The sequence below is a fragment of the Struthio camelus genome, chromosome 15 (genome assembly GCF_040807025.1).
Source record: "Struthio camelus isolate bStrCam1 chromosome 15, bStrCam1.hap1, whole genome shotgun sequence".
Lineage (NCBI taxonomy): Eukaryota > Metazoa > Chordata > Aves > Struthioniformes > Struthionidae > Struthio > Struthio camelus.
This window is the reverse complement of record NC_090956.1, coordinates 19874715-19891194: the sequence shown is the minus strand read 5'-3', so window position 1 is coordinate 19891194 and position 16480 is coordinate 19874715. Positions and strand designations below refer to the sequence as shown.

The 16480-nt window shown below is 45.0% G+C and overlaps 1 protein-coding gene across 2 annotated transcripts; it reads right to left on the bottom strand.

Moving 5' to 3' along the window:
• Positions 1-1632: 1632 nt before the first annotated feature.
• On the bottom strand, positions 1633-16473 carry LOC104142275 (lysosomal dipeptide transporter MFSD1-like). Of its 2 annotated transcripts, none has more exons than XM_068908939.1 (13): positions 16412-16473; positions 15847-15947; positions 13804-13928; positions 13652-13707; positions 12732-12875; positions 12073-12231; positions 10170-10285; positions 9167-9267; positions 7144-7255; positions 6295-6432; positions 5604-5743; positions 5322-5433; positions 1633-3087 (listed from the first exon to the last, which is right to left on the bottom strand). In XM_068908939.1, exons 1-13 carry the CDS (start codon positions 16431-16433, stop codon positions 2971-2973), a joined length of 1443 nt encoding a protein of 480 aa, XP_068765040.1. In that variant the 5' UTR covers positions 16434-16473; the 3' UTR covers positions 1633-2970. The 2 variants fall into 2 exon arrangements, with proteins under 2 accessions (XP_068765040.1, XP_068765041.1); XM_068908940.1 differs by lacking the exon at positions 16412-16473 and adding an exon at positions 16084-16293.
• Positions 16474-16480: the final 7 nt, after the last annotated feature.

Sequence of the window (16480 nt, the reverse complement as noted above, 5' to 3'; positions counted from 1 at the left end):
TGCTTTATCACAGGCATAGTGGGCTAGCTGAAGTGACTAAGAACTTCTTAATATTGTGGCTGCTTCTTCATAAAGATGATGGCTTTTCTTCCACCACTACTGCCCACAAACTACTGTGTAAAAAATTCTTAACACACTGTTTTCTGGGAGCATGCTCCAGAGCAGGTCTAGCCAAAAAAAAAAAAAAACAAAACAAAAAAACCACCTTAATGCAAATTGTCTGAACCTAAATTCCCTTTCAGCCTCACACAGTTTATATTTTGAGTTGCAATCCACTGTGCCTTATGCAGCAGACAGTTCTGCCAAAGCTTGTGGCAGCAAAGAGCTTAGGGCTTCCAGAGCTGCCCAAGGCTAGGGAGAGAGGATTTTGGGGGGGGGGGGGGGGGGGAGGTGGCTTTCAATTACCCGTATAAATTATCAGTGTGGCACCACGGAAATTAAACAGTGACTAACTGATTGGTACTTTCCATTTCTTACAGCATTTTGACCTTTGTGAATGCCACTCTTAAATTTTTCTGGCAAGCTCAAAGCAGAAAACCGTGCAATTGCTTTCTAGAAACATCTCAAAAGTGAGCTCTAGCAGTAAGACAGGAAAAGTGAAGATGGCTTTCTTGTCGTCAGTGAAGTAATTAATAAAAAAGGTAGTTAAACGGGACTATCAGGAAGTCCTTGATACACCTTACTAGAGATTAATAGGTACTGTTTCAGGAAAACTTACTTATTCCCTGCCTCCTCATTGTAGTTATGTCAGCTTCAAGCGCTACTAGTCTGAGCATAAAGACATGAGCAGCCTTGTAAGAATGCTTCTCTGTAAGAGGCTCTAGCACAATTCCTTTAATCCACCTAACCCAAAAATGGTCTTAGAGCAACAGACTTGAGGACTACTCGAATTTTCCCCATCTTTAGAATATGTGAAAGGGCTTGTAAAGCACATGCCTGGATCTTTGTACACTGGTATCTGCAAAAACTTCTGTAGTCAAAATAAGTTTTGTCCGTTTATAGACTGTGATGAACACACATACACGAATGCTTCACAGTGAAGCTGAGTAGGCTGGGCGGCATCTAGTGCTACAGTTTCAGGAGCCCTGTGAACTAGTGGCAGGTTGTAAGGGAAGTATATCCCAACTCTTCTTCACAACAGACGAGTGAAGTTTCTTCTGTTGTAATTGGGACGTAGATCGTGGGATAGCAACTGAGGAATGGCAAGGTTTTGGGTTTCTCCACAAAGCACACAATGCAGGACTCCTAGAGGCTATTGCAGCACCAAATACAGGAACAACCCCATTGAGCACAGCTGTAGCAAGATGTGGCATACAATCCCACAAAGCCGATGACTGCCTGCCAACCAGACTGACTGCACTGGTAGGCATTGCTTTTAAGCCAGATGTTGGCAGCAGCACACAAAAGCAGCCCTTTTGAATGCATGCTTTCCACTGCAGACAGTCTTCCACAATCACATTTGGAAGTTCAGCCTAGGATTTTTGCACTAGAAAAAAAACCCAGCAGGACTCCAGCACGGAAGAACAGCACAGGGACTGGTGGCTCAGAGACGTGCCAAAGCCACAGTTCAGGGGGAGCCTGATTTACCAGCCTTGTGAAAACACCACAGTTGGATAGCAGGTAGAAATGATACAAGCTTGCAGAAAGGTTTTAAACAATAGCAGGTTTCTCTAGTTATATCACAGTAAAAGGACAAGTACTTATCTAGTACTGCTTAATCAGTGGATAAACAGCTATATGAGGCCTACGCTTTTGAGGCAAGGATAGCTGAAAAAACCCCTTTTTTTTACATAAGAGGAGTGAGTGCGTTGCAGCTACTTTTTTGACTTCTCACCTCACCCCAAGTTTCAGCTACATCAGACTCCTTAAGGAAAATCCTTTAATTGTCTCTACTCTGAAATGAATTCACGGTGGAATTTCACTCTCAAAAAGACCTCGTTATATGAGCAAGTTGTCTTAATAATTTTAAAGCAAAATCCTCCTCTATAAGGGAGGATTTGTCTTCTGTCATAATCACTTAAGATGTCACTTTATTGGATGCTGTCAGTGCCTAAATTGCTTTCAATTTACTAGTGTTTATGTTAAACATATCTTGAACAGACCTTCTCTTTCTCTTTAGAATTTGTGATAATTTACTCAGTCATTCACTTTAGCACTCCTTGTACTTGGCTATGTTAAAGTTTACCTCATTCTTAAAGCATCCTTTATGCTTTTTGTATGCTTTGCGTAGCAAGAAGGGCAGTTATCTCAGTAAAACAAGCCTTAGCATTCATGACTAAGAGTAACCTGGTTAAAAGGACAATTTCAGATCAAAACTGCACATGCTTTTGAGGGCAAATGAAGATGTGGCTTATGGAAGCATTTCTAGTAAGGTAACTAGCAATTAAGCTATGCTTGCATGTGTAAAAGCTAGTAATTTGAGTAACTCAATCTCCCACCTCCTGCCTGAAGGATAATGATGGTGTTACTTACATGCAAATCTAATTTGGAAAAGGAATATGCTCATCCAGAACAATTACTAAAACAGAAGGTCTGTCGAGGTATGTGGAACAAGAAGTGCTGCTGCGCAGGATTCTTGAGGCTGAGGAAGAGCAGTCCAGCCAGATGCACCTCATGTCGGGAATTTTAATGCAAGATTGAAAAGTAACTAAAGAGACTATCTAACGGCTTATGAACAAGCTCCAGCTGGACTAATTTTACTTACTGTAGTATAGTTCTTAAAAAGTGTTCCATGCAAGTTTCTGTATGGGCCAGAGAAAGCCCAAGAACCATGTAGCAGACGTGTTCCACTTGTGTTCCAGGCACAAAGAACTGCAAACATTCTCTTTGTGTAGGCAGTTCCTAATGGATGACTAAATGAGATTTCTCTTTAAAGAAAGATGTTTAAAATACATGGCTAAAAATTCACTTTCAAGTAGAAATAATCAATACTGTGTCCGGCAGCCATCACTGTTCTCACACTGCAAAGGTTCAGCTGACAGAGTCTTTGTTTCCTGTTTCATCATCAAGGAGTGGTGCTGTATCTGCTGGATGTCTGTCCTCCTGCTCCACAGGCAATCCCTTTCTAGTTCTGTTCAGTGTCCCTCCCTAGAAGTGTAGAGAAGCAGTCAGTGATTAAAAGGACACCTTTCCTCAAGTATACATACATCACTACACCTGTGTCCTAGCCCTTCCCCTCATCTTCTTGCAAAGAGAAGAAAGCTGCCAGTAGCTTGATACTAGGAGAGCCTAGTGCATACTGCATCAGTATTTTAGCAGATCACAGAACGGTTGAGGTTGGAAAGGATCTCTGGAGATCATCTAGTCCAACCCCCCCTGCTCCAGCAGGGTCACCTAGAGCATGTTGCCCAGGATCACGTCCAGACGGGTTTTGAATATCTCCAGGGAAGGAGACTCCACTACCGCTCTGGGCAACCTGTTCCAGTGCTCTGTCACCCTCACAGTCAAGAAGTTTTTTCTCAGGTTTAGATGGAACTTCCTGTGGTTCAGTTTCTGCCTGTTGCCTCTTGTCCTGTCACTTGGCACCATGAAGGAGAGACTGGCCTCGTCCTCTTCCCCCCTTGAGATACTTGTACACGTTGATGAGATCCCCTCTCAGTCTTCTCTTCTCCAGGCTGAACAGGCCCAGCTCTTGCAGTCTTTCTTCATAGGAGAGGTGCTCCAGTCCCCTCATCATCTTTGTAGCCCTCCGCTGGACTCTCTCCAGGAGTGCCATGTCTCTCTTGTACTGGGGAGCCCAGAACTGGACACAGTCCTCCAGGGGAGGCCTCCCCAGGGCTGAGGAGAGGGGCAGGATCACCTCCCTCCACCTGCTGGCAACATTCTGCCTAATGCACCCCAGGAGACCCTTGGCCTTCTTGGCCACAAGGGCACACTGCTGCCTCATGGTCAACTTGTTGTCCACCAGGACTCCCAGGCCCTTCTCTGCAGAGCTGCCTTCCAGCAGGTCAGCCCCCAGCCTGTACTGCTGCCTGGGGTTATTCCTCCCCAGGTGCAGGACCCTGCTCTTGCCTTTGTTGAACTTCAGGAGGTTCCTCTCCGCCCACCTCTCCAGCCTGTCCAGGTCCCTCTGAATGGCAGCACAGTCTTCTGGTGTCAGCCTCTCCCCCCAGTTTAGTATCCTCAGCAAACTTGCTGAGGGTGCACTCTGTGCCTTTCTCCAGGTCATTGAGGACTACATTGAACAAGACTGGACCCAGCACTGACCCCTGGGGGACACCACTAGCCACAGGCCTCCAACTTGACTCCGCACCACTGGCCACAACCTTCTGAACTCTGCCATCTAGCCAGTTCTCAAGCCACCTCACTGGCCACTCGTCTAGCCCACACTTCCTGAGCTTCCCTAGGAGGATGTGATGGGAGACAGTGTCCAAAGCCTGGCTGAAGTCCAGGGAGACAACATCCACTGCTCTCCCCTCAGCTACCCAGCCAGTCATCCCATCAGCTTGGTCAAGCATGATTTCCCTTTGGTGAAGCCATGCTGACTGCTCCTGATCACCTTCTTGTCCTCCACATGCTTAGTGAGGACCTCCAGGAGGAGCTGCTCCATCACCTTTCCGGGGATGGAGGTGAGGCTGACAGGCCTGTACTTCCCTGGCTCCTCCTTCTTGCCCTTTTTGAAGGCTGGGGTGACACTGGCTTTCTTCCAGTCCTCAGGCACCTCTCCTGATCTCCAGGACCTTTCCAAGAGGATGGAGGGTGGCCTAGCCATAACATCCGCCAGCTCCCTCAGCACTCGTGGGTGCATCCCATCGGGCCCATGGATTTAGGGATGTCCAGTTTGGACAAAAGATCTCTAACCTGATCCTCCTCCACCAAGGGAGAGTCTCCTTTTCTCCAGCCTTCCTCTCTTGTCCCCAGGGTCTGGAATTCCTGAGGAATGGCCTTAGCAGTGAAGACTGAAGCAAAGGCGGCATTCAGCAACTCTGCCTTCTCTGTATCCTTCGTCACCAGGGCACCCACCCCGTTCAGCAGTGGGCCCACGTTTTCCCTAGTCTTCCTTTTGCTATTGATGTATTTGAAGAAGCCCTTCTTGTTGTCCTTGACATCCCTTGCCAGATTTAATTCCAACTGGGCCTTAGTCTTCCTTGTTGCATCCCTGCACACTCTGACAACAGCCCTGTATTCCTCCCACCAAGTGGCCTGCCCCCTTTTCCACATTCTGTGTGCTTCCTTTTGTTATGTAATCCTATTTTTATGCAATCCTTTTTTTGTGTTGGGGGGGATTAATTATAAACACATCTAACATATATTACAACAATCAAATCAAGTCTAGAAGACTTCATGCTATAAGGCTGTTCTTCAACTTTTATCATACTTACCTGTTTCTTGTCCACCACATTGAGACTAACAGAAGCAACAATACATGCAATAGTGTTTGCCAACATAAAGATCATCATCTGTTGCCAGCGCCACAGTGGGATCTTTAATTCACTAAATAAAAAGCCAAAAAGGGATAGAACAATTAGTCACTTCATGACACTTAAGGCATCACTTGCAGCATCAGGTTTCAAAGAGACTGTTTACAGTTCACACCACTCCACTGAAGCACTGTTAATGGTCTCACCTTAGACAAAAAGAAGGAAAAAAAAAAGCATTCTCACCTGGACTTTGTTCCTAGAATGTGTCCGACAATCAGATTTGAAAGGCCAATTCCAATCATCTGCACAGAAGTTGCAAGCCCCATGGCAGTCCCCAAAGTTGCTTGGGGAACCACAAGAGGTATGGATGGCCACATGCTAGCCTGGTAAGAGTAATGTAAAGGGAAGAATTAACTCAAGCCTTATCTAAAGACATCAGATAGCCATCTGCTTGAAAAAGAATTATTCCCACTAAATAAACATCTACACTCTCTCCTAAAAAAGCCTGCCATTTATCCTTCTCAGCCTATCAGCAGGCTCTAGCCCCTTCCAAATCCTTTTCTAGCCGCTTGAGGTAGCGTAGACAAGGCATGCGGTTTCAAACTGGAATGTCTCCAGATGTCTAAAGTGGAGTTACAGCTGATGACATAGCTCACAGGACTGGAAGGATATTCAGGTTTTACATTCCAGGTGAAAAAACTCCAGGAAAATGAAAAACAGTTTAATGCTTCACGCTGTATTGAATGGTTCCATACGCTGTTTTGTGTTTTACTCCATATTGATTCTTCGAGGGTATTTGTTACTAATCAATTCTTCAAGTTTGGGGAGCCAAAGACTTCAAACTGCAACTGTTACACCTGCTAAACAGGACTGGATAGGCTGTAGAAAGGGCACAGCCATGAAACAACTAAAGCAATGGGGTTTGTGAACTTACAGCAGCAAAGGAGTAAGTAATCCCCAACCAGATAGTAGAAACTAGTGGAGGGACAAACGTAAATGCCAGGAGAGCGAAGACTGGCAGAGTAAATGCAGCACAGCCAACAGCAAAGATGCCTCTCAGTCCAACATAGTCCTGTAAAGGAAACAAACAGAAGACCTATTACAAGGGATCCCTTGCTTCCCACAGATCCTAGCACTCTCCTTGACATGAGCAGCTGACCAAAGTGGGCTAGCGTAAGTGACAGTAACATGTCATTTCCTAGCAGTTGATAACGTGGCAGATGAACTATTCCTAGTTCCTCTTCCATACTCATGAACTGAGACTGAAACACTTGTCAGAGAATCAGTGTCCAACATTCACGTGAAATTCCAGGCTTTATCAAAGAGTGAGAGAAAAAGATACTATTGTATCCTGGCAATTATGGAAATAAGGAGATGAAGAGTTGGACAAAACGGACTGATTAGGTGCAAGTTGTCATTTCCCATCTACTTGCAAAGCTTATCCTGATCCATAACAGCTCTTTCTATTCCCATCTCAGGCTTCTGACAACATGCAGCCACTTCCCAACGTTTGGGACCGTATGGTTTGCAACCATAGCAGAATTAGGGAACAGAAGGGAAAAACAGGTTAACTTTATTTCTTGTAATTTAATTCAGACAGAAATGCATCTTGCAAGGAATTACAAACCTGCTTGTTTGGCAACAACAGGCTAAATTCTGGGTGTGGGGTTTGTAACAAAGATGTTTCAGAAAATTAAAATAAAAGAAAGCTTGAACACAATTTTTTGAACACAATTTTTTTTCCAACAAGTGAGCTCTTGCACTTCTGTTTCTGGATACTCACAATTAGTATGCCCACCGCTGCAGAGAGAACAAGGGAGCTGTCGTACACTGCCCCAGCAATATAAGCGGCTGCCTGCTGACTGTAACCAGAATATTTATCCTGGATAAACTTGCTAAAAATAAAATGAAGGAGAAAAAAGTTACATAATTAGGATTCTTGATCTGGTTATTTTGGCAGAAAGTAAGTCTGAGCACAAACATATAGAGAGGGAGAGGTTTTAATGAGAGGACTTGCAAGCAAGCTCAGTCTGGTCCAATCGTTTGTTTTCCTTTTTTTTTTTTTTTTTAAATTGATGCACATCATAGAGAAGTTTTTGGTTTAAATCACCACTTTCAAGACTCTTTTGCAAGTTCAGAGTAAAACTGCAGGTTAAAATAGCGCATATGCGCAATTACATCAGCACAGCTCACAAGCAGAAATTTGCAATCACCTGCCCAAAACATACAAACTGATTTTTCTTACATTTCTCTTTGAAGAGGCAGAAAGCTTTCTCAATAGTGGAACGAGAATGCTGAGGGGCAGGAAAACATTTAAAAGTCAAATTCATTTAAACAACCCATCAGGGAAGATCAGCCTTGAAATTAAACAACTATATGTTAAAATTACAGGAAATCCCCCTTTTGCTCTTTGGCATCTATTAGGAGACCTATTTAAAGCAGGGAACATAAACTAAGTTTTGTTTTCATTGTGAGGATGTCAGCCTTTCACCTTTGTTGGAGATATACAAAAACGGCATAAAAGCTTTCTCAAATTCTTTACAGAATTTACAGTCACAACTCAACAGCTTTGAGACACTAGTCTATTTAGAAATCTCGTACCTACTTAAACCTAATTTGGTTACTAACTATATTAGCAATAATTAGCCTTTAGAGTCTGTGCTGTCATCAGAGTAGGAAACGAGACCACGTCCCCTGAAGATTTACTGCAAAAGAATTCACCAAACATCAGAGGCCTCGGGACCATAATTTTTCCTACTGGAAAGCAGCATGGCATTATTTGCCAGAAAAAAAATGTTTGAAACACAGTTCTTGGTGCCTGGATTTTTGCTCCCCAACAGAATGATGTAGGCAGAATTGCAGGAATCAGGATTTTGTGTGACTGACAGGGACTATTTCCAGCTGAAAGGAAAAGGCAATTCATGGAAAGCCCATCTCATCAAGGCCTTGACAATCCTTGCCATCTTTAATGTCTTTATTTTACTGTTAAGAGCCTAATTGTGTGCTTGTTACAACAATTCTTCACTCCAGACTTCTGGGTAGCTTACTATCACTAATGAAATGCTAACAAAATAAATGTTCATATTTTCACTCCAGGGCTTTTGCTAGCGTTAAAGTTCACAATCATTATGTGCTAGAAGCTGCATTATCCACGTTTTACAAACACAAAGGAGGCAGCAAAACGACAGCTTGTGGCAGAGCCAAGGACAGAAGCAGGAGTCCCAATTCAGTCAGGCAGGTTGCTTCTTTGTTTTAAGCAAATGAAACTGAAAAAATGAAGTCTGCAAGACTTGCATTGGGGTGCAAGGGTTTCCTCACTTAGGAATCGAGGCTGATGCAAGCTTAGCTTTGTTCCAAACACAGCAGACCATAGCCAGGAACACCAAGACAGAACTGCATGGGGCCTGGGAAGCTACAGCCCCACCATCTCTAAAGACAGCCACTTCACTGGATTATTGCAAAAGTGAAATGTCTATAGGCTATTTATAAAAAAAATAAAATAAAATTATTCCCATTCTCCCAAATCTCTGTTTCTCCTTTAGCAGTGTTCCCAGCCTTAAATATTGGATGCAGCTTTTCCTTCTAAGTTACTTTTACTTTGTTTCAGAAGCCTCGTTCATCTCAGATTGTCTTTGAAGGGAAAGAAAGGTCAAAGAACTCTCATATTCTTTAAACAAGCATTAAAGATATGCTTCCCTGTGTTTCTTGAGCAGAAGGAGCGAGGTTTCCCATCCGACTAAAAACCAAGAGCTGCAAGACTCATGGGCTTCTATCAGACAGTGGGACTACGGCCATAGGGCTGGTACCTGGCATCCGCCACAAAGGGGAAGACTCCATTGTAGAAGAACATGATGGTGAGGACCAGGAGCCAGTAGCGAAGGGGAAGACGTCGGATGTCCTGAATCCGCTGCGAAGAAAAGACGTGCCCTCACTCAACAGGAAATAGTCCTCAACTTCAAACAGATGTCCCCTTCTAAAAGCTATCCAAGGTCACAAAAGGTTTAAGAAGGAACAGCCCGTAGAAGGGGATTAAAAGGCTGCTCGTGCACCTCTAAGAGGAAATTCGGCATGTGCTGTGACTCCAGAGCATCCCTTCTTCAACCACACCGTAAAATAAAACAAAACAAGACAAAACAAACCTCTTTCTTCTTATTTTTTAAAGGTTATGGCTGCAAGAGACTATTCTGAGCAGGCTCTATTCAGAACCTATTGCAAACTCCTATGTGAAATACAGAGAAAAGACACAGCATAACTGAAGACACAATACTGGGGATACAAAAATCAGTAATTCTGTCATGAGAAGGGAGCTGTGTAATAGATTTAAGTGCCATAAACATTGCAACCTGCTGCTTGTAATGCTTACTCCTAGACTGAAGAACACAAAGAGGAATGGAAGATAAGAGCTGGCTGAAGATGGTCCATTACCGACCAGGTTAGCTATTTTGTGTCATGAACCAGCAAGCAGTTCCAGAGAGAGGCTAGTATCTAGTTTTATCCACAAACAAATCCTCCCTTGAGCCACCTACAGTCAAGCAGCAGCTGGCTCAAAAAAGTAACATCACGTAAGTGCTAAGTCAGCTCTCTGGAAAGCCAGAAATACATATGCTCTAAACAAAAATAATTTCTATTTGTCTGGTGGCTCGCACATGCAATATCCTCAGGCTTACCTGAAGAACAACTATGCAAGATTTTACAAAGTGCCATTAATACCCTCTTCCAGCCATAAACAGCTCTTACTATGCACTTGATAGACACCCACCTCATCCCTCCAAAGATTGAGAGGGAAAAAGCTGTCTGTGCACTACATACCACTTTTTTGGATTCTTGCTGGATAACCCCATCCAAGCCAAGCTGCTTCATGCCCACTTTATCTAGCACACTGACTGTGATGGCTGAAACAAAACCAAGCACACAGAGCAGAGTACCTGGAAAACACAGAACAGATTGTAGAAATTCCTCAGACTGGAGAGAGATGAATGGCAGAACCAACTGCATGTAAGGTGCAGAATTCTCTATGACTCATATTCCTGGCTTCTCTTAATGTTAACATCCTTCCCTACTGCAGACATCTAGTGGAACCATTTACCTCTTAACAACTGTCAGACACAGTCCTCAAGCAATGTGTCCACTAAATTTCTATGGCCCTCCATCAGTCACCATTATCCCGCCTTAAAGGTGTTTACTTATTCCACTTTGTGGCTTCAATTGCTTAAAAAAATGAAGCATGCAAGACTTGCCCTGGAGTGCAAGGGTTTCCACGCTTACGAACCCAGGCTGATGCAAGCTCATCTTTGTTCCAAACATGGCAGACCATATGCTGAACTGCAGGAGTAAACTGCCTGGGGGTTGTGAAACTAGAGCCGCATCCATCTCCAAGGAAGTCTCTCTGTTGGACTATGGCCAGAATGCCTTCTTTCTACATAGCAGAAAGTCTGTGCACAACAAACCCAAGGTTAAAATAACCAAAAGTAACTTAAGAGACTTCGATGGCTCCACGAGCAGGAGAGGTTATCACCCATGGGCTAGCATTGGAAGCCTTTTATTTAACCAACTGCAGTTACTACAGCAACCTGGCCATCAAGCAAGCCCAGCTCCAGAGAAGTGAGTCAGATTATGCTGGATGTGCCAGAAGTGAGTTCGGCAAAAGCTATCTGCTGCAGATGAAATCTCTTTTTATAAGAGCTCTGTTTTGTTTTCCAGAGAGCCAAAACAATCCGTGGTGCACATGCACTTTGAGTGGTGTATTTATGCTTTCACGGGCTACTGAAGTTGCTGCTCTATCTTTGTTAAATTTTGTGTTCAGGCGGTATTTGCCATGTCAGATGGGATGCGCAGGCCATGCCTGACTGAGTTTCTCCCTGGGAGCTGAAATAAGCAGAGGAGAACAACAGGGCTTTTAAATCCTGCAGTAGGTTTCTCTCACACATGTATCCTCTTCTCCATTGGTGAGGGCCCATACTGTTTTGTTATTTGAGAAATAACTCTCTCCTATAATCACTAAGTCTCTGACTGTATACAAGGGATGTCACAAGGCAGGTCTCCCTAATACCACCACTGCCAGGCATTTCTAAAATACCAGAGTACCTAAGTGCTGCTACTTAACTGTACTCTGACCCCAGATCATCCCTTCCACTAAAGATAGATTCTATCTCACTGCACAGAAGAGAGGACAGAAACCCAAATCTTCAGAAGATAAGGGCCCTAGAACAGACTCACACTAAGAAACATGTAATGCGGATTCTGCTTCTCACAGTAACTTAAACCTACATCTTAGATCTATTCATATGCAAGACAAGTTATGCTGAGACCAATATTCAGAACAGTGGTATTTTGCTGGCCAAAAAACAAAAGAAAAAAAGTGTTAGATTCCTCTCGTTTCACTCTTGTGTTTCTATTCACTCAGTGGAAGTAAATGTACACTAAGTATTGGTTATTCATGACTGCAGATGTTAAAATATCATGGGAATGTGCTGCAAACAAAGCTGTAAGGCAAACCCTACAGCTTTAGAGAGGATTTTCTGGCAGCAATGGAGAAAGCACCTTTCCACTGCACACTCAAACCAGTAACGGAAAGCAGCAGGGAAAAGTGGCTGGAAAACAACATGCCTCCTTCTGCTGTCTTCATTGTCTCTTTCATGTTCTGGACTAACTGGACTAAACAGTCTAGACTCGGGCCTAGAGGACAGAAAGCCAAAGACCCAAAGAAACTCACCACCCCAGAGCGTCCACTGTATTCCAAAGCGCGTCTCAAACTGCTGGGTGAAGAAGAAGTTGAGGACACTTCCAAGACGGGAGAAAGAGAGGGTCAGTCCAAATGCCAGTGCCAGTTCCTTCCCTTTGAACCAGAAGGCTGTGATACGATTCTGCACAACTTGGAGAAGAAAAGAAATTCTCTCTTGAGCAGATAGACCTGGTCAAGAGCATTACACAGGAGCAATGAACATAGCTTCTCAAGCTAGAACTTGAGAAGCTTCCACCACTGGAGCTGGTGGAAGAGACCTCTGAGCGCCACAAGTGGAGGTACTGCTTGTCAGCTGGGCAGGTTATTTTTAAGATTACTTAAGCATGCTGGGACATGGGAGGAGAACTTGCCCCTCAAATAAGGAAAGGCAAAAATAATGCCCCCAAAGGCATAGCATTGGTACGACAGCTCCTATTCTTGGGAGGAGGACAAACTAGAGTGAAAGACTTAAACGTTTCAGGGCACACGAAGTGTTATGTAACCCTTCCAGGAGCAGCGTTCTTCTGTTACCCACATAGGTTCCTGGTGCAGAGCAGGTGAAGCTGACTGCTGGGACAAGCGTCTAGGAGGCAAAATATAGACTTGTCGTGACTCTCTGGTAAGGCCTAAATAAAATGTGAATTCCTTACTGGTCAGTGATCCATTTCCAGAGCCAAAGAGCAGTCTTCCTGTCAGCATCAGTGGCAGGAGATAGGGTGACCCCTTGAAATGAGAGCCTAGAGCAAAGATCGATGATCCCAGCACAGTCAGAAGGGAGAAAACAAAGACACCAACTAGGGAGAAACAGAAGAGGAAAAAAAAAAAAAAAAAAAACCACAAACCTCAACAGACATGCTGACATCAGGACAAAAGCATTCTTTGTTAAAAAAGATCAACCTCAAAACGGGAGGTAAACCTGTGAGCTTCTATCAGTTTACTTATTAATTCTGTAAAGAATTTGTGGGAATAAATGACTAAGATATTACTTTGACTAAGTCATCAAAATGACTAAGATATTACTCAGGTGGAAGCTTAGAGAGGTAGAAGAGTCAGGAGCACTCTAAAGCGGCAGTTCCTACCTTGTGCTCCACTATGGTCTATGGCTTATAGCAAATCATTTCTGTCCCTATGCCTCTATCTCCTCATCTATAAGACGCTTACCTGTGCGACACAGAGGCAGAACATAACTGCATTTGTTAGGATTGCTAGGCCTTACATTATACCACATACCAGAACAGTGTCAGAGCAGGGAACAGAACACTATCAGTTTGTCCTATCAAAAACAGGTAACGCTATTTATTCCCTGTTATATCTGTGTTAGAGGAAAGCATGTTTACTGCACTGCTGTGTAAATTCAGATAAGCCAGTGGTCAAAGGATGAAAAGGTCTCAGTTGAATTCACGCAGCAAATCTACTAAAATCCTGGGCCCCGTCACACAAAGCCGTTCCTCCTCTCCCACCCCTGTAAGATCTTACTGAAATGGAATCTTTGATCCGTCCTTTGCCCTGAAAGGACAGCTTGAAATATCACTTCAGTACAAGAATAAGTTAATCAGTCCTCAGAACTTACAGCGATTTCCTAGTTTATCGATCAGAAATCCAGCCAGAATCACCACTACTGCGTTTCTAAGAGAAAACAAGAAACGAAATCTTTGGGGTTTGGTCCTAGGAAACAACTAACCAACTACCCCATCCCCACAAAGTAGGAGAAAAGTGACTTACGTCCAAGCGTAGATGGCATAGAGCAAATTGTATTGTGCAGGTGTCATTCCCAAGCCTTCAACGCAATCCAACGTGCTATTATGCCCCGTGCTGTTATGATGGGTTCCATTGGGGCAGGTCAAGTTCTGCATAACAAGCCCAAGAATCTGTGTTAGAAAGCAGATAGGAGCTACAGAGAAAAACTCAAGCATTCCCAGGTCCCCTGTAAAGATGAAGGAAGTTAAGTTCTTTCCTGCTCGATCCTTGTTTCTCCTACTCAGTTCCTACTTCCGTGACCAGGAATTAGAGGGCTTGTGTCTTCTCCCAGGGAGCCAACCCTTAACAGCCCAGAAAGGCCTGACTATCAGTACATCTTCCCTTTCCTTTTACTGTGGAGTACCTGCAGGGGCTCAGCACTTCTATACATGTTTCCGTCCAAAACAAAGGCCAAGACTACACTACGAGATTTATTTGCTCCATTATTCTCTTGGCTCTAGTTTAGCTTGTTCTGATTCCTCATAACATACTATGAGGTTTTAACCAGCGTGTAAACATAAAATTTAACAGTATTCCATTTTAGTTCACAGCCATAAAGCTTTTGCTGAACAGCTGGAAACGGGTAGCCCTAGCATGATTTAATAAGGTTCTTTCTGCTACTGAAAAGCAACATTTCCTCAACACTACATGATATGATGGGGAAAGGAAGAACTAGATTTTCCAGCTGCTAAAGATCTACCCCTCTTAGGAAATAAACGCTAGGCCTTCCACAGCAGTACGCACAAGTGTAGCGCTTTGAGGAAGTGTAAGGAAGGCACACAGCCTCTTAGTTATTGTAACATTATGACTAGTATTGCATGATTTTTAATAGCCGTCAGTATTACAAGCTGTTTAGAGCTGCTGCAGTAGAAATTTCCAAGGCTGCAGGCAACAGTTCTCTAGAATAAACTGTTTTCATTGCAAGCACTGGCCTTAGGTGTTCACACTACCGTTGTACCACTCACGTAAGGCTAGTATGGGCTAAATTCCCTGGAGTAAGAAATATAATGAGAGCGTTACCAGACCAAAACATTGTTTGCATAGCGCCTAAAACAGAAAAAAAAATGGTTTGGTTTCACTGCCCCAAAAGTTACCTAATACTTTATACCTAAATATATATACATATATATAACCTCTCCTTTACTCCGTAAATAAGTAATGAACCATTCTCCCACAGACCTATAGAAGTTGTGGAGGAACAAGGAATAAACACGGACCTATTTTTTTCTTTTTACGTCAGCACTCTCCTTGTAAAGCAATAACAGACTGCATTCAATTTAGCCTGAAATTCACTGTCTGAACAGTTTAACAGATTAACTACCTGTTAAAAAAAAAAAGTTACATGCAAGCTAAATTTAATGCTGCCCTTGGTGTTGAAGAAGGCAAAGAACAGGGCAGTGAATCTTAGCCTGACGTACTAGCCTGCCAGCAGACTGCACACATGAGGAAAATCACCTCTCTCAAAGACATTAAACAACTTGCAATAATGACAGACAAATGAACTTCAGGTAAGAATTTCCTCCAGGTAAGATTTTTAGGTATTCAGGAATTCAGGTAAGATTTTCTGGAGTCTGTTATTTCGGGATGGACTGTAAAAGAAATTAACTGGGATATCAGTTTGAACCCTGAAGAACAAAATTTTCCAGGATCTGTGGATACTGTTCATCTTTACCTTACAGCGTCCTTACAGCCTGCACGTGATCTCACGGCACTGCTCTGCCTCTCACCCAGCAAACACACGTTAGTTGTGATACCTGCCGTATCGGGAAGTTTGGATTTGGAGACCCAAAAAGTCTTTTCTAGTCTCGCACCTCCAACACCCCCAGGCTTTCAGTCCAGTTTAGGCAATAACGCTCAATTCCTGGCATCTTCTGTTTGCGGAGGGCTGTAAATGCACCTCCAACACAGCACAACCTCTTTAGTAGGTCAGGTAGCTCCCAGCCTCTGCTTTGCTGCTTTGACCGTTCCTCGGCGACCACGCCGCCCTCGCAAGGGCGACCTCGCTGCCTGCAAACCCGCAGCACTCACCCCTTGAAACTGATCCTGCAGGACACTGGGGATGTCGAAACAGAAGTAAGAGCCGAAGGTCAGGAGGCAGTTGAAGAAAAGCACCAAGAACCTGTAGTAGGCTGCAGAGCAAAGAAAACCCACCCGATCACTGCTCCACCCTGCGGACGGCCATCAGCTTGCCTCAGGCCGCTTCCCCGTCTGCCTGGGGGCGCTTTAAGCACGGCCAACGCCAGGGCGATGCCGGCCTCGCCGTACCCGCGAGCCGAGGGTCCCCCGCAGGTCGCGGCCGCCGCCCCGGGTCTCCCCGACGCCGGCGCCGCAGGCTCCGTCCCGCGAGGGCCCTTTAAACGCTGCCCGGGGCCGCCGCGGCGCCGCTCGGCGCGGTCAGGCCAGGGGCCGCCGCCCGCCACCGCCCTCGCGGCCGCAGCTGGGGCGCCCGCCGCCTCCCGCAGCCCCCGCCGCCATGACGCGGCCCGGCCCCGCCGCGGCGCGTCGCGTCCCGCCGGCCCTCCGGCACGCGCGGGGGCGGGGGCGGGGCGCCCACAGCCGGCGGCAGCGCCCGGGGCGCCGCCTCGGCGCTCACCGCTCTCCGCCGCCCCCGCCATGCCGCCGGCTGCGCCTCGGCCCCGGGCTCGGCCCCCTCCCCGCCCCG